This window comes from Diadema antillarum, unplaced genomic scaffold (genome assembly GCF_040938485.1).
Source record: "Diadema antillarum isolate AM-2024a unplaced genomic scaffold, OU_Dant_1.0 seq00000053_RagTag, whole genome shotgun sequence".
Classification (NCBI taxonomy): Eukaryota; Metazoa; Echinodermata; class Echinoidea; order Diadematoida; family Diadematidae; genus Diadema; species Diadema antillarum.
This window is the reverse complement of record NW_027271161.1, coordinates 909560-927853: the sequence shown is the minus strand read 5'-3', so window position 1 is coordinate 927853 and position 18294 is coordinate 909560. Positions and strand designations below refer to the sequence as shown.

Below are 18294 nucleotides of genomic sequence, written 5' to 3'. Positions count from 1 at the left end.
GATATAGGTTTCATCTGTGTTTAGAGACATTGGCCGTGTCCCGCTCTTTCAGAAAATATGAAAAAGTCAAGTTCGGCTAGGTTGACCCATTTCGCTTATTTTTCAGTCCTCACGCGAAATCAGTGTGTGCGACTTTATGTTCGTTTTGAGGTGCACGGTCACATTTGACCATTGATCCCACTTTGCACAGCAAAGATGGCATCTGAGAAAAAAGTGGTTATTTTGTGAAATGATCCTGGTAACGTGGTCTTTGGGTGTGCAAAATATTGAAAAGATAGGACATGTATTCACCAAGATACAGGATGATACACTTATGACATTTGACACTAATTTACCTACCCAAAATGGTGTTCAATCAAGTAGTTGTTACCTTATAAAATAATGTACGTGACATGAACTAAACATGTGCAAAATATGGGGGTACTAGGGAATGTCTTTCATGTGTTATTGCAAAGAAATTTGCAAAAAGAAAGAAATATGAAAATATATCGAAGCTAAGCTTTAATTTAAGCGAAGTTTTTCGACGTGATTTTGACGTTGTATGAAAAAACAAAGGGCACATTAACGATAGCGCAAAGTCTCAGCTACAACGTATTAAAATCTGGGAGAAATTCAACGTAGGATAAGTGAGATAGTGCTCGATAAAGACAGTCATGTTAATTTTCATTTCAAGAGAAACTGCACTCCTATAGAGATAACTCGCAAATGGATCAAATTTGACAAGGTTACCTTCAATCTATTTTTACGAGGTGAAGACTTCATCCACCGAAATATTTGATTCGATTAAAACTGATGGAGCATTAAATAAGCTACAGCATACTGAAATCTGGGTGAAAATTGGCCAAGAATAAGTGAGATACGCTCGAGTAAACTTGAAATTTGATGACGTCATTTTGAAAATTTACTTTTTTTATTTTCTTAAGAAATTTGATATCTTTCCATCATTTTTCCAGCATCACCAACCCATGAAATGACATGTACAACTCATAAGCTCTCAGAATATGTAAAGAAAATGGGGAGTCATCGTCCATCCTGGCGAGTAAAATCGGATTGAAAATTGGCGTTTTTTTGGCATAGTTGCACTGTATATCGCCATTGACGCGCGCGCGGAATTTCAACTTTGACGGGCCCGTATGACGTCATTTTGAGTCGGATAGACTTGAAAGTTGGTAGAAATATTCCTTGACATTTTAGACATCCGATCAAAGTGGAAAAACGGGAAATTTCTATTGCATACGAGCTGTGCGTGCGTATATGCGCGCGCGCGTACGCGTCCGTCCAAATTTTTCAATTTTTCAAAAATGCTGTAAATGGTCTGAAACGTGTGCAAAAAAAAATTTGAGCTCGATTGGAGCATACAAATATTTCAACGCGCGCGTACGCGCACGTTTTAAGGGCATAGATGAATTTTGAGAACTTGTGTAGAATCAACTTGACTTGAACTTTATGTGACGTAAATTTCATTGAAAAATTCCATTCCGTTAATGAGATATGAATGAAAATGAATTTTCATATAATGACGTCATAGTGACGTCACGGTCGACTGATCACGATGATTTTACTTGATCTGTCGTCTTTGGGACACGATACATATATGGTATAAGTTTGACATTGATAGGAAGAGCACTTTCTGAGCTAATCGAAACACAACTTTTGTCCAGAAAGAAAAGACGAAGAACAAAGAATCCGTACAGATACAGAAGGTGATCCGAAGGATACTCGGATCACCTAATAATAAGTTCTTCTTTATACCCAGGGTAGCCTCTTCAGTGTTGCCACTGCTCTACCAGAGGGCCGCTGTTATTTTTATTACCCTAGCCTTTCCAGGTCCCATTTATACACCTGGGTCGAGAGCTGCATGGTGGGTAAAAGTAATCTCGTCCAAGGATGTAAGCACTGGTCGGGATTCACACTCGGGTCCTTATTCACTATCCACAGCGTGAACATAAACAATAAATGACAAAGAGAGATTTTGTTCGCACATTTATATGGATTTCATCCATCCTCAAGAATGTGAACCATTCGTGTGAAGTCAAACTTTATCCGATTCGTCTCCGTGAGTCGTCACGTCGTCCATGGGTATCGACATCGGGTTTGCCGGCTTCTCTTCAGCGTCTACAGCCGGAACTTCAGCGTAGTGCACTCCTGCATTCCTGGAATCGTATAAAGGATGACGATATTATTGTACGTTGTAGTAGTGTATTACCAACACGTTTCATGCAATGATCAACTCGTCACTTATTACAATATCTTCTTCCTCCATCGTCTTCTCCAGATCCCCCACCTTTTCTCGATATGGTACATTAACTCTTTTGATGTGACATCTCGTTGTACTGTATGACTATCCTTCCTTAGTACATTCCATAGGAAATGATGCAGATACTTTTGCCAATATCTTTTTTTTTCCTGTACATATAGTAAGCCGCATACTTATGACTCACATGTGTCAGATTTCTGCATTTTCCTATTGTCAACCCTTACCGATAGCAATATCTATCTCAACACAAGAAAACCCATATATATTGATACATAAAATCTTGATATTGCAATGCTCTTGAATCATTATTATGTATACGTACTTCAAGGATTGCGGATTCAACGAATTCAACGCATTATTATCATCAAGGCTACAGTCAGATGTTAACCATGACTTTTAATGCCTACAACAAAAAACAAACAAAAAGCAATGTAATAAATAATTGGAGAGGCGTTTTTAATGATTTCAAGATGTAGTGCATCACTTTTTCCATACCTCAAATTCTCCCCCTCTTCCATTGTCTCCGGTAGCTTCCTGCCCCGGGTCTCGGGCAGGAGGAGGGCAAGAAGGCCGGCAGCTATGCTAAACAAGCCGTAAACCAGTGATGGTAGCGGGACCCATGTTCTTCCCAGGATACGAATGAGAGGCGCTATAATGGCTCCGACTCGTGATGACATGGAGCACATGCCTAGACCAACACTCCTAGGACAGGGAAAGAAGGGAAAAGGGTGTTACTCTCTTTTTTTAAGGCCCCATGGTCCTCAATTCCTTTCCTGTGTCTACGGTGACTCTTGCTGGTGTGAGTACGTCCTTTATTTATCATAAATTTATGGACTGTATGATGAATTTTTTTTTTTCAAAATATGTTCGAATGTTTTTAATCATTTCACATGATAATTTCTTCTGCATCCGCTTAGCTTCTCTTTTATTTGTATTTTTTATTTTTTCGCCGGTCGTGAAGACATCAAGAGTAAAGTCAACTTAAATCGGCATTACATTATCTGATGCATGTATGCACTTTCCCAAACGCAGTTGCACCAGAGGTAACGCGGGGTTTCTTTTTTTCATACGATACAATTCCAAAGATTTCACCCCATGCTGCCATTCTGATACATTTTGTACATAGCAATGACTATCAGATTATCATCAGAGATGTAAGTCTTTTATACGAGATACGTTTTTACATAGCCAGCTTTTTTTCTCTGTTTATTTGTCTTTTTGTTTGTATGTTTACTTTTTGTGACGGTAAGCTTACTGCAGCTGACTTTAAATGTTGATGACGTCTTAAAAGCTAAAGAAAAATACAAATAAAAATCAACAACTGGATGTCAAAGGAGAGTGTCACAGATGCACTGAAATGAGCACATTAGCATAAGCAGATAAGAAATAGTGGCGTTTGACATGAATCTGCGAAAAAAAAAGAAGAAGAGGAGGTACCAGTCATTCAAGTAAGAAACACATCCCAACAGCCGAATATTTCAACAAAAACTACACAGCACAGTATTCAGAAAGAAATAATGAAAACGAAACTGTCTTCATTCTGCTTATTTTACACATATTGTGAGAGGTTTTTTTTTCTTTCCTTTTTTTTTTGGGGGGGGGGTTGGTTTTGGTTGGTGCTGTAAGGCATAAAGCTGATTTTAACCTCAATGCCCAATGTCTTCGAGATCAAAATTTTGATGATACTGCTTAACACGGAAGAGTTACCTTACAGGTGTCGGATACAGCTCGGCAGTGTAGATGAATATTATACCAAAGGACGCGGTGACCCCAAATTTACCTATCGTAGCCACTGCGGCTTTCCATGGTCCACTTGCTGCATAAAAACAGAAAGAAAAATAGTATGATTTAATGCATACAATAAAATCGTTTTTGCGTAGATTATTGTCGTTATTCGAAATAACCCCCCCCCAAAAAAAAAAAAAATAATAATAAATAAATAAATAAATAAATAGATAAATAAAAAATGCATACATTATATGTATATAATTACATTCCAGGCTCTTCGAGCAATATTATACCCATTAACCCTTCTGTTCCAATAAGTCAACTTTAATATACACAAATTACACACACACATGACTGCGGACAGGAAATTATTGTAGCACACAGAGAGTCAAGCAATGCATGCTTGTTATTTTTTTTTTAAATGCATGCTTGTTATTTAAAAAATATATATATATTAGCTTTAAGTCTTCTCTTACATGTCAAAAGGACTATAAGCCATGAGGATGACGGCTGCACTCAGGGGGAGTCGAATCGAAGGCCCTACGATGGACGGTGTCTTGTCCACTGAGCGGTGGAGCTCATTTTGAATGGAATCGAGAAGCGCATTGGTCTAACAGTACATGTGGAGGAGGCGCGTTTATTCGTATACAAGATAGGTGTATTGTGACTGTATGATCTTAGAGGGACATAGAGAAGTTGAATCTAATAAGACTTGAAAAAATCGTACTTCTTCCGTTCGGAGAAGACAGTCCGTCATATCAAGATGAGACTCATCTCTCAACCAACCAACCAACCAACACACACACACACACACACACACACACACACACACACACACACACACAAATTCTACACACATTAATCACACAAAAAAAATATTATTCGCACCGAGAAAATGACTTTCCTGGACCTTTCAGTGGCCGAAAATTTGGCAATTAAAGTGAGGTGAAAAGCTACGTCATGGGATGTGCAACCTACTTTATTTGTACACTTTATAAGCTTTCGCGACATCAAAACCTTCAGGTATACGAAAGATGTTACACAGCCTAATGTTTACATACATCTGAAAGGAAAACAAATTCAAAAAGAATTTTTACAGCTTCTATCCTTCCTGTCAGCATACTTTTTCATGACGACGGAAAATTTTCTCATAGCTTGATGTACATGATATATAATCTATTAACCCTTCATATGTTTTGAGTGCTGATCAACACAGAAAATCCCCCAGTGTTGTAAACACTGTCCATAGTCCCTAGTACAGAAAGGGTTAAAACACAAGAGGCATACGTATGCTTCAGATAAGTACATATTTCCAGATAAACAGGGAGTCAAAAGTACATCCCACCTGCCCCAAGACCGGAACCGCGACATAAAGTCGTAGGATTGATTACGTAAACTTTTGGCCCTTATAATTTGCAAATCATTTACTATATTGTATATGCTGTATTATGAACCACACACATATCTCCGAGTGTTTGCAATAAATTTTGTACTCCCAGTATGTACTTTACGCAGAAATACAACTTGTTTGTCCTCATAAAACTTTAAAGTGCTTGTATAGTTTCGGTTGAGCTGGAGCTTTAGATTTCCAACATTTTTTTTTAATGATAATTTTTTGAGATAAAGAGAAACCTCTTATAGAATATAACAGAGCACATAATTCGAAGAGGACATCACAATTTATTTGATGGAAATTGGTTTTGAAATGGCCGAGATATCCAAAACAAAGCAAACATAATCAGAAAAGGACTTCAAAGTTTATTTGATGAAAATTGGTTTTGAAATGGCTGAGATATCCAAAACAAAGCAAACATAATAAAAGGTGGGACCCGACTTTTGTTAGGATCGCTTTTTTTTTTACTTTGTTTTTGGATATCTCAGCCATTTGAAAACCAATATTCATTAAACAAACTTTGAAATTCTCTTTTTAATTGTATGCACTTCAGCATTACCATATAGTTGTTTCTTGATATCTCGAAATAAGTTAAAATCTGAATCCTCATCTCAACCAATATAATGTCATTACTTTAAGCTGGTAGTCATGAGAAAGGTGTGATATGGAGGAAAATTTTTTGCCTTCCAGACTCTGGAGACAAACTCTAGAGACAAATATTTACAATACATAAAACAACAAAATAAACACATCAATGTAAAACTTCTGGGCCCGTATTGTGCTAAAACTTAATCCGTGTTTAAACCAATGATTAGTCTGAAGTGGGTCTAAATTAGGTTAAAACCTTGGTCTACGATTGAATACGGGCCCTGGTGCTTATAAAGATGACTTCTTCCCCTTTCAACACACGCCCTGAAACCACTGAATCGGGTTGAGCTTACGGATGACTATTGTCAAAAGACAGGCGCCCCCAGCGATGAGGAGATAGAGACACGTAGAAATGCGGCGTCCGAAGTACTCTAGGGTGAAGAGTGTGGAGGCGTAGGCGGGGAGCTCCACAGCTCCGGACACGAAGGCCGCAATGTACACGTTGACACCAAGGTCCCCAGCACTCAGAGACAGCCCAAAGTAGACGAGGTTTTCAACCAACCTGGTCAGATCAATGTTACATATCAGATAAATTGGCTCACGATTCGTTAACTTTGATATCTGTAAGGCTCTAATACAGGTAATCGACACCGTGACGATGATAATCATACTCAAAATAAACAATGACGAGCCAAAAATGTCATTTACGCACTCCATCTATAAAGTCCTGTAGTCAGCATTCCTTCGAAGGGACTGGTCGCCCAACAATGAAATAATCTCACTATGGAAGTGCATGCACGATGCTTAATATAATTTCATTCAAACCCGACAACAAAGATTCACAAGCCAGCACACAAGCACACACAGGCAGGCAGACAGAAAGACAGCGGGCAGACGCGCGCGCACACACACACACACACACACACATATATATATATATATATATATATATATATATATACATATACATATATATATATATATATGAGATTAAAACCTAAAATGGCATTAAAACGCTTTATCCTGGCGAGGAAAGCGCATGTTTTAGAAACATGACACCAAACAGGTTAGTCATCGCATTCTTCATCAGCGACCAGGATGCGATGTGATGTTAGATTAAAAATCCGTTTCTGAAGCAGAACATACACACAAGGGTATACGTCTGCTCCTGGTCGGACGGATTTCAAAACTAACCTGCTTGTGATGGAATGCGTCTAGACTGATAGTTGCTGCCACAGTGCATGGTAACCGCGCAGTGTGTCTGTGCGCGTTTGGCGTAGCAACGACGCATCCATGGACTGGTACATGGTTCCCTCCACGAAGAGCCAAAGATGAAAGGATGAAATCAGTGTTAAAAAACATGACAAACATGAATCCCTGATAGCTTTTCAATGGACTTACATTGCCAACGTCATGCTCCGATTTACTATCACGAAGATAAACGGTTCAGAGACCCACCTCATCTTGTCTTGCACTGACGCAAACTCACACCTCCGGCCCCCACAGAGACATCCCAGCCAGTAGTTGTGCCTTGTCCGTGATGGAATACTGTATCAGACTTTCCTGATAGTCAACGGTCTTTCCCGTAGTCAATCAGACTTTTCCTGATAGTCAATCAGACTTTACCTGATAGTCAACCAGCCTTTCCTGGTAGTCACTGATCAATAACGAACAGAAGTGAAATGAGATTAAAACCTAAAATGGCATTAAAACGCTTTATCCTGGCGAGGAAAGCGCATGTTTTAGAAACATGACACCAAACAGGTTAGTCATCGCATTCTTCATCAGCGACCAGGATGCGATGTGATGTTAGATTAAAAATCCGTTTCTGAAGCAGAACATACACACAAGGGTATACGTCTGCTCCTGGTCGGACGGATTTCAAAACTAACCTGCTTGTGATGGAATGCGTCTAGACTGATAGTTGCTGCCACAGTGCATGGTAACCGCGCAGTGTGTCTGTGCGCGTTTGGCGTAGCAACGACGCATCCATGGACTGGTACATGGTTCCCTCCACGAAGAGCCAAAGATGAAAGGATGAAATCAGTGTTAAAAAACATGACAAACATGAATCCCTGATAGCTTTTCAATGGACTTACATTGCCAACGTCATGCTCCGATTTACTATCACGAAGATAAACGGTTCAGAGACCCACCTCATCTTGTCTTGCACTGACGCAAACTCACACCTCCGGCCCCCACAGAGACATCCCAGCCAGTAGTTGTGCCTTGTCCGTGATGGAATACTGTATCAGACTTTCCTGATAGTCAACGGTCTTTCCCGTAGTCAATCAGACTTTTCCTGATAGTCAATCAGACTTTACCTGATAGTCAACCAGCCTTTCCTGGTAGTCACTGATCAATAACGAACAGAAGTGAAATGAGATTAAAACCTAAAATGGCATTAAAACGCTTTATCCTGGCGAGGAAAGCGCATGTTTTAGAAACATGACACCAAACAGGTTAGTCATCGCATTCTTCATCAGCGACCAGGATGCGATGTGATGTTAGATTAAAAATCCGTTTCTGAAGCAGAACATACACACAAGGGTATACGTCTGCTCCTGGTCGGACGGATTTCAAAACTAACCTGCTTGTGATGGAATGCGTCTAGACTGATAGTTGCTGCCACAGTGCATGGTAACCGCGCAGTGTGTCTGTGCGCGTTTGGCGTAGCAACGACGCATCCATGGACTGGTACATGGTTCCCTCCACGAAGAGCCAAAGATGAAAGGATGAAATCAGTGTTAAAAAACATGACAAACATGAATCCCTGATAGCTTTTCAATGGACTTACATTGCCAACGTCATGCTCCGATTTACTATCACGAAGATAAACGGTTCAGAGACCCACCTCATCTTGTCTTGCACTGACGCAAACTCACACCTCCGGCCCCCACAGAGACATCCCAGCCAGTAGTTGTGCCTTGTCCGTGATGGAATACTGTATCAGACTTTCCTGATAGTCAACGGTCTTTCCCGTAGTCAATCAGACTTTTCCTGATAGTCAATCAGACTTTACCTGATAGTCAACCAGCCTTTCCTGGTAGTCACTGATCAATAACGAACAGAAGTGAAATGAGATTAAAACCTAAAATGGCATTAAAACGCTTTATCCTGGCGAGGAAAGCGCATGTTTTAGAAACATGACACCAAACAGGTTAGTCATCGCATTCTTCATCAGCGACCAGGATGCGATGTGATGTTAGATTAAAAATCCGTTTCTGAAGCAGAACATACACACAAGGGTATACGTCTGCTCCTGGTCGGACGGATTTCAAAACTAACCTGCTTGTGATGGAATGCGTCTAGACTGATAGTTGCTGCCACAGTGCATGGTAACCGCGCAGTGTGTCTGTGCGCGTTTGGCGTAGCAACGACGCATCCATGGACTGGTACATGGTTCCCTCCACGAAGAGCCAAAGATGAAAGGATGAAATCAGTGTTAAAAAACATGACAAACATGAATCCCTGATAGCTTTTCAATGGACTTACATTGCCAACGTCATGCTCCGATTTACTATCACGAAGATAAACGGTTCAGAGACCCACCTCATCTTGTCTTGCACTGACGCAAACTCACACCTCCGGCCCCCACAGAGACATCCCAGCCAGTAGTTGTGCCTTGTCCGTGATGGAATACTGTATCAGACTTTCCTGATAGTCAACGGTCTTTCCCGTAGTCAATCAGACTTTTCCTGATAGTCAATCAGACTTTACCTGATAGTCAACCAGCCTTTCCTGGTAGTCACTGATCAATAACGAACAGAAGTGAAATGAGATTAAAACCTAAAATGGCATTAAAACGCTTTATCCTGGCGAGGAAAGCGCATGTTTTAGAAACATGACACCAAACAGGTTAGTCATCGCATTCTTCATCAGCGACCAGGATGCGATGTGATGTTAGATTAAAAATCCGTTTCTGAAGCAGAACATACACACAAGGGTATACGTCTGCTCCTGGTCGGACGGATTTCAAAACTAACCTGCTTGTGATGGAATGCGTCTAGACTGATAGTTGCTGCCACAGTGCATGGTAACCGCGCAGTGTGTCTGTGCGCGTTTGGCGTAGCAACGACGCATCCATGGACTGGTACATGGTTCCCTCCACGAAGAGCCAAAGATGAAAGGATGAAATCAGTGTTAAAAAACATGACAAACATGAATCCCTGATAGCTTTTCAATGGACTTACATTGCCAACGTCATGCTCCGATTTACTATCACGAAGATAAACGGTTCAGAGACCCACCTCATCTTGTCTTGCACTGACGCAAACTCACACCTCCGGCCCCCACAGAGACATCCCAGCCAGTAGTTGTGCCTTGTCCGTGATGGAATACTGTATCAGACTTTCCTGATAGTCAACGGTCTTTCCCGTAGTCAATCAGACTTTTCCTGATAGTCAATCAGACTTTACCTGATAGTCAACCAGCCTTTCCTGGTAGTCACTGATCAATAACGAACAGAAGTGAAATGAGATTAAAACCTAAAATGGCATTAAAACGCTTTATCCTGGCGAGGAAAGCGCATGTTTTAGAAACATGACACCAAACAGGTTAGTCATCGCATTCTTCATCAGCGACCAGGATGCGATGTGATGTTAGATTAAAAATCCGTTTCTGAAGCAGAACATACACACAAGGGTATACGTCTGCTCCTGGTCGTATATCAATAAAAATGCATATACCCCTTCAATATATATATATATATATATATATATATATATTGAAGGGGTCGGTGCAGTATAGTGCTAACCCACACGATAGTCATTTTGAGATAATCGCTGTTGAATGTTTGGAAAGTCCATACATCATACATTCATAAAACATGAATGCATGCATTTTTTACCTTCTTGTTGGTTGAATTCGATACTTTCATGGAGGTTAGAGTAAAGGATAAGGATTGTGAAAATGCATGTAACTCAATTTTGACAAAAGTATGGGTTAGCACTATATTGCACCGACCCCTTTGCATATATATATATATGTGTGTGTGTGTGTGTGTGTGTGTGTGTGTGTGACCCTGCACCGCAAAACAAACAAAATGTTGCCAGACATGAATTTTTAGTTAAGACCATATTCTGAAAGAGCAGACTTTAAGCTTTAAAATGATGTACAACTCAGGAAAAGTGTGAACTGAGAAAAGAGGCTCCGAGGTACAGTGTCTATTCAAGCGCTTAAAGGGGATGGCTAGTAACTGATCAGTGGGAATCAGTGGGAATGCCGGAGAATGATTGTTCCAATCCTTGTGGGATTCATTTAAGAGTACATTATATATCTATTGTTGTGTGAAAATTATTTGCTCCAGAATGGTCTCATATTCAAGTAATGTGCAGTTTAATGTTTCCAGGTTAGCGTCCCTGGTCAGTGACGGGGCATTAATCTGCACATTACTTGAATATGAGACCGTTCTGAAGCAAATAATTTTCACACAACAGTAGATATATAATGTACTCTTAAATGAATCCCACAAGGATTGGAACAATCATCCCTCAGCATTCCCACTGATTTCCAATGATCGGTTACTAGCCATCCCCTTTAATCTTTACCAAACCGTGCTGGTTGTGCGATGAATGGGACAAAAACAGGAAGTAAACCACCCGAGTAACAACAATGAAGAGATTATCAAATTAAACTGAAATTAAGCATGCCTAATTAACACATTCTGTCCATAATTAATGCTAACTTTCAATGCAGTAGCACTATCTCTTCAAAAGTTATTAGAGTTGAAAGTGAAGAGTGTGTACAAGGCTTTTCAGATATGAAAAAGGGACTCTAAAGACACACCTAATCACACTATTCTACCTAAAATGCTCGATATAAACTGCTAAAAAACACACTTTCCCGCCCGTTTTATGAAACTAGATATTACCATAATGTAAACGAAGACCTGCTCTTTATTATGAAAAAGTCAAGATCGGCTTGGTTGACCCATTTCACTTACTTTCAGTCCTCGCGCAAAATCAGTGTGTGCGACTTTATGTTCGTTTTGTGGTGCACGGTCACATGTATATAGATATAGATATAGATATATTCTTCATATGTATTAGTTTATATACTCTATAAACCTCACCACGGAATGAGTACACATTCAGATCGCATATATAAGGTGTATATCTTCGGGAAAACGTACCAGTTGAAAGCGAGATTTATCGATTCCATTCTGAGGTTCGGTGTCCGAAAAAGGTCAAGGATGTTCGATTTTTTACCATCGTCCTGCTTTTCCTGAGTGAACAGAACATAAACAAAAATACAGCAGCAATTAGTGGGAGGGATAGCTTTTCCACATCTGTGTATAATCATGAGGTTCAGGTTGTACCAACTTTGGTAAAGTCAATTCAACTTTGTGGTCGCCTAACAGAGTATGCAAACAGTGCACGCACGACTGACGAACTACATATCACCATCACTACTTCGTTGTGGGCGAATAAAAGTAGGACATTCACACTGACAAGTGATGAGCGTTCGGCTTATCTCGGGAGGTTCACTGTTTACGCAGACTTTACGTGAACTTGATATGTCATTGATTTATTACGCTATTAATCTGTCGAAATACTGATACAGGGAGCAATAATTTTAATCAGAGAGGAAAAGTAAACACAACCAACATCTACAACCCCCTCCACTTTACTGGAAAATTATGACTGAAATGAATCTGAATCAAAAGTTTTATATTTCATTAGTAATTGTACCCTGACACCCTATAAAATGAGAAGAAATATAGAACTATAACTGCATTGTATTAAATCAAACTGAGAACCCACAGCACAACTCCACATGACGTTCTTGCCGAAGAACATGATGAACAAGAGGAAATTTATAGTTATTCACATAATATGTGTTGATCCTATCAAAAAAAAGGAATAACAATAAATACAGAAGACAGCAGTTCCGAGATGTTTCTACTATTAACAGTTAGTCTTTTTCAGTAAGTGCGTATGAGTGACTTATGACTTGTAGGCACATTACATTTATCATCACACTTGGTTTTCCTATCTTGTGTGCCTTCTTCCGAAAGTTTTTTTTGTGTGTGTGCACTTTGAAACTGAATGATTTCTCTCCCCCTTTCATCTCTGACTTTTCTTCCTATTCTCATGTATTATTTCTTACATTCCACCTTCTCATGTTCAATATTCTTTCTTCTCTCTCTTCTCATTTCTTTTATATCCCCTTACCCGTCACCTCTCTATTGTTACATTCTTTTCACCCTTGATAAATAATAGCCCTGTAGTTGGTAAGATTTGTGATACTTATACGTGATGACACAGGCTTCATGGTCGAGAAGCATTTTTTTTTGTTTATACATAAAAATGAAATGAAAATGTCCTGACAAGGAGTGCAATTATGCGCATCTAAAGTGAGGGTTAAATCATCTCCAGTTCTAGTTGGATATAACCTTAGTCTCTCTTATATATATATATAATATAAGAGTAAATAAATAAATAGAAATAAAAAAAACAGGAGATTATAAATTCATTCCTACAGACTATTTACGTCGATGCCCTATTTTCGTTCACGATGTGTCAGTATATCTCTCTTTTTCTCTCTTGTCTCTTCTTTCATTTAACACTATATCGCTCTGCTGCGTTGTTCAAAATAAAGATTTACTTTTAAAATTTGTTTCTTTATGATTAGTATATCATGAGCATATCTATACTTGGATAGTCTACTGTGTCAAGAATAAAAAGTTGAAGGACGCGAAAGTTATATATATGTTGAGTTTATTCTTCCAATTCAATCGTACGTATCAGGGTCATAAAAGCATTCAGATGTATATCAGTCCTTGAAATCCATTTGTATGCATAATAACTATCGTCATTTTGTTTAAGTGTGACTCCAATCGAACGCCACTCACAATAATGATAGCTTATATTTTCAGACACAATCTATAAAAATACATCAAGAACAAGAGACCCGCTGGTCTAGCGGTCACTGAGTATCGCAAGTTCATCTTTCACGGCAGTCACTAATATTAATTATTCACAGCTCTACCAAAATTCGCGACCAGGCATTCTCATGTAGAAGATGAAAATGTACAATAGGGGCCCACATTTTTTAAGATTTCTAAATTTGGGGGGATTGAGGGCCCCCTGAGGCCCCTGGAGTGGGGTATGGTGCTCATGTTACTAAATTGAGATCCTTACCCCCTAGGGATGCTACCTGCCAGGTTTGGTGAAAATCCATCATGAGGTTTTCAAGATGAAGATGAAATGTACAATTTAGGCCCCCATTTGGACCTTCCCACCCCTCCCCCCTACCCCCAAGAGGGGCACCCCAGGATCTGCTATGAACAAACTTGAAACTACAGTAAAGTCATAGCAATAATTTAGCCCTATCATTTCTGATTCAAGAGAAGATTCCTTAATTTTGGGAGGTTTGGGCTCTTGGGGCCCTCCAGGTGGGACTCGGTGCCCGTTTGCACAAATTGAGATCCTATGCCCCTTGGGATACTACCTGCCGCGTTTGGTGAAAATCAGTCATGGGGTTCTCAAGAACAAGATGAAAATGTACAATTTAGGCCCAATTAGGACCATCATCCCACCCCCTCCCCTGGGTCCCAAAGGGGCACCCCTGATTCCTCTATGGACAAACTTGAAACTACAGTAATCAATGTAATAACTCACAGTATTATCTTAGCTCTATCACTTCTGGTTCTAGAGAAGATGATTTTTAAAGATTCCTTAATTTGGGGAAATTTGGGCCTTTGTGGGGCCTCCTGGGTGGGGCATGGTGCCCATTTTAACAAATTGAGATCCTAACCTCCCAGGGATACTACCTGAAAAGTTCGATGAAAATCGGTCACGGGGTTCTCAAGAAGATATGAAAATGTACAATTTAGGCCCCATTAGGACCCCTCCCCACCCCTCGACTGGGTACCAAGGGGGGCACCCCTGATTCCGCCATGAACAAACTTTAAACTACAGTCATCAATGTAATAACTCATAGTATCAACTTAGCTCTATCACTTCTAGTTCTAGGGAAGAAGATTTTTAAAGATTCCTTAATTTGGGGGGTTGGGCCCCCTGGAACCCCCCGGGTTGGGCATGGTGCCCATTTTAACAAACTGAGATCCTAACCCCCTAGGGATGCTACCTGCCAAGTTTGGTGAAAATCGATATTGATGTTTCAAGAAGAAGATGAAAATGTAAAAAGTTTACGCACGAGGCACGCCGGACGAAGAACGATCATAATAGCTCACTTGAGCCTTTAGCTCAGGTGAGCTAATCAAAGAGGAGGTATAATTGAAAGTTATCTATACAACAGAGCTCAACAGAGTTCAAGGTATTTTCGCAACTGCCCTTCCGTTCAAAGAACTTGCGAAAGCAGTTGACGATTTTAAACAAAATGGCATCGTAAGCGATTTTCTGATGGTACGTGATGTCCCAAATGGAAACGATTTATAAGCGTATTGTGAATTTATGATTCATCGCGTGGAACATAAACAGATACAGTGTGACCTAACAACCCACATTCATAAGTAGAACATCATTCGAACGCAGAGTTTAAAAGTGCAACTTATCATTAATCTTTGATTCATTGATCAATAATACACACACAAATACACACGTGGCGTTGATAGCACTAACTGATCACGGTCCCTGTGTCTATATGAAAGGCATTTTTTATGCTTGTTATATTCATAAAACGTTTATTGGCTATAAATCAAAAACTGAAGCCACACTTCATTTGAACTACTCTCTTTGCACCTTACTTACAATATTATGACAGTGAATTTTGATGGTGAAAATCAAGAGCTCAAGCCATTGGTGTCTTTTACCAACTCGCCCTGAATGTTTTTCAGCCCATACACTCAATAGTTTTATTTATTCGTTTCAATGCAGGTCATACTAACTCATTTTTGTCCGATATCAAATATAATGAAATTCAGAGTCGTGAAAGTTAGGTCATAAATGATCTGTTCAAAATGTATGTTATACCTTTAATGTCAAGTCAGTATAACAACTTCGCTGGAATGTTCCCAATTAGCAATAAAGAACTTAAATAAGCAAACTGGTTGTTCAAGTGTATTGGAAAGAGGGTGATCTGCAGTGGCGGATCCAGAGGGGGAGCAACCGGCGCACTCCCCCACCCCCTTTATTTTTCGTTAAAACAAAAGAAATAAAAATGAAATGAAACCCGGAAATGGCACCAGAATATTAGTTGCCCCCCCCCCCCCCTTGCAGAATTCCTGGATCCGCCCCTAATCTGTATTTCTATATCAACTATTATGATGATGATCAGGTTGGCGGTTGGGTTGATGGGTGAACCGGTTTATGGCTGGATGGGCGGGTTTATGCGTGGATGGATAGATGGGAAGGAGGTTGAGCGGATGGATGGAGTGATGGATAGAAGAGAGTATGGGTAGATTTTGAAGATGGGTTGAGTATTGGATGAAAGAGTGAATGGGTGGATAGATGACAGATAGGTGGACGGTGGTGTCGATGCAAAGGGTGGCTTGGTATAAATGGGTGTATTTATAGGGTGTATGGATATAGATGATAATTATGATCCACGGCATCTGTATGGCACCATATATCTGTTATAAAACATTCAAAGGCGCAGACATGTAGCAATTGAATGCCTGGTGAAAAATGTGAGTTTCGAGTGAGGCTTTGAAGTGATCCAGCTTGTCGATTTCACGGAGAAAAGATGGGAGGGAGTTCCTGGAGGAGCAATAGAGGAAAATGCCCGGTCTCCGTATCCCTTGAGATGTGTGGTGGTCACCTGGAGAGTAAGGCCAGATGAACGAAGGCCAGGGCGAGGCTACCGTCGCTCGATTAGGGAAAACAAGAATCCTGGGACCAGACCATGAATGGCCTTAGAAGTGACCAGTAAGACCTTGTAGTCAATTCTGTTCTTGATTGAAAGGAAGCCAATGCAGCTCAGTCTGGACAAGAGTGATGTGATCATACTTCCTCAGCGTGGTGATCAAGGTGAGCAAGCGTGCTGCTGCATTCTGTACTGCTTGAAGTCAATTCAAGGTTACAGGTGGAAGGCCAGCTAGAATACTGTTACAAAATCCAGTCTTGATGTTAGGGCCGAGTGGAGTATGCTTTTTGCTGCCGTCCCTGTAAGCAGATGTCTAATAGCTGCGATGTTACGGAGCTAGAAGTAAGCAGTCTGGCATACCTGCGAAACATGCCTATCCATCCTCAGAGACTGCTCAAAGTAGACCCCAAGGTGGATGGTAGATTGGCAGATGAAAGAGTGTTTGGGACATAGGGGTTTGTTGACGGATAGGTGGGTGCATGAGTGGGTAGGTGGATGGATGGATGGATGGATGGATTGATGGATGAATGGATATGTAGGTGGGTGAAGGTCATGATAGGGATTAGGGTAAGAAGTTTGGGTTCAGGGTTGGAAGTTGGGTCTGAGTTGCCTATGAAGCTTGTGGTTGTGATTGTAATTATCGTGTCAATTGCTACCATCTTCAGTTTTGTAATCATACCATTTCCAGTCTGTCGCTTTCAGTGAAGATGGGTTCGGCAAGGGTCGCTCGGTTGCCCCTTACGATACTTCGGATGATCTCGCTCGCTCTCTCGATCTCCCCTTGACTAAGCAGCCAGCGTGCCGATTCGGGGACGATCCTGAAGTTCGACAGAAATGATTAACATGAAGAACTGAGATTAAATTTTAAAACTTTCTTTTTAGTAATGTATTGTCCGAATGAAGCCTCTACGATGTAATTACTGTCTTGATTATACTCCAACTTCACATCGGAAATATAATGACTCTTCTTGTATTACGTCACCGACTTCCCTAAATTACAAGTAGATCGTACAGTGAAGTATCCTTTCATTTTTAAAACTTTCGTGAACAATATCAGCAATTCAGACAATCTTCTTTTTCCCCTCTTTTGCTCATCACTGAACCGACTAAAGGGAAGCAAAACAACGATCTAGGATGATATTGTTTTGGATGTGATTTACCTCAAAAGCACAGAAGGAAAATCTAACACTGTAAGAAAGATTTATAGAAATATATCATCTTATCATTAGCAGAGTCATCCTTGTCTCTTTTTTTCTGTAATTTAACTTCAATGGGAAGGGAGAGATTTAGGGAAAGAATAATCCATGTTAACGTACGGTATGAAGAGGAAGAGCGATGCGATGGGTACAGAGATTGCTAGCTGCAGGTGATGATAGTCTCGTAGAAGGTAAGCCAGGACGGACAGCCCCATGTATCCGACTGAGAAAGCAACGCTGATACCCTGGCCAGCAAGAACACGTTTCGACGGGCCCACGAACTCCGTCCCTAAAACATGGCATAACGCAATTGTAATTGAACAAGTGCATGATCTTTAATAAGTGATGCATACAATACGAAG

General features: G+C 40.3%; 1 protein-coding gene across 1 annotated transcript in view; it reads right to left on the bottom strand.

The window, feature by feature from the left end:
• Nucleotides 1-1926: 1926 nt before the first annotated feature.
• LOC139725624 (organic cation transporter protein-like) overlaps nt 1927-18294 on the bottom strand; it is a 36604-nt gene continuing 20236 nt past the window's right edge. Inside the window, exons 5-11 of the mRNA XM_071636714.1 lie at nt 18053-18221; nt 17416-17554; nt 12100-12191; nt 6320-6528; nt 3965-4073; nt 2753-2959; nt 1927-2153 (exon numbers count right to left, since the gene is read on the bottom strand). Coding sequence (XP_071492815.1) covers nt 2033-2153; nt 2753-2959; nt 3965-4073; nt 6320-6528; nt 12100-12191; nt 17416-17554; nt 18053-18221 — 1046 coding nt within the window. The 3' untranslated portion in view covers nt 1927-2032. The remainder of the gene's footprint in view (nt 2154-2752; nt 2960-3964; nt 4074-6319; nt 6529-12099; nt 12192-17415; nt 17555-18052; nt 18222-18294) is intronic.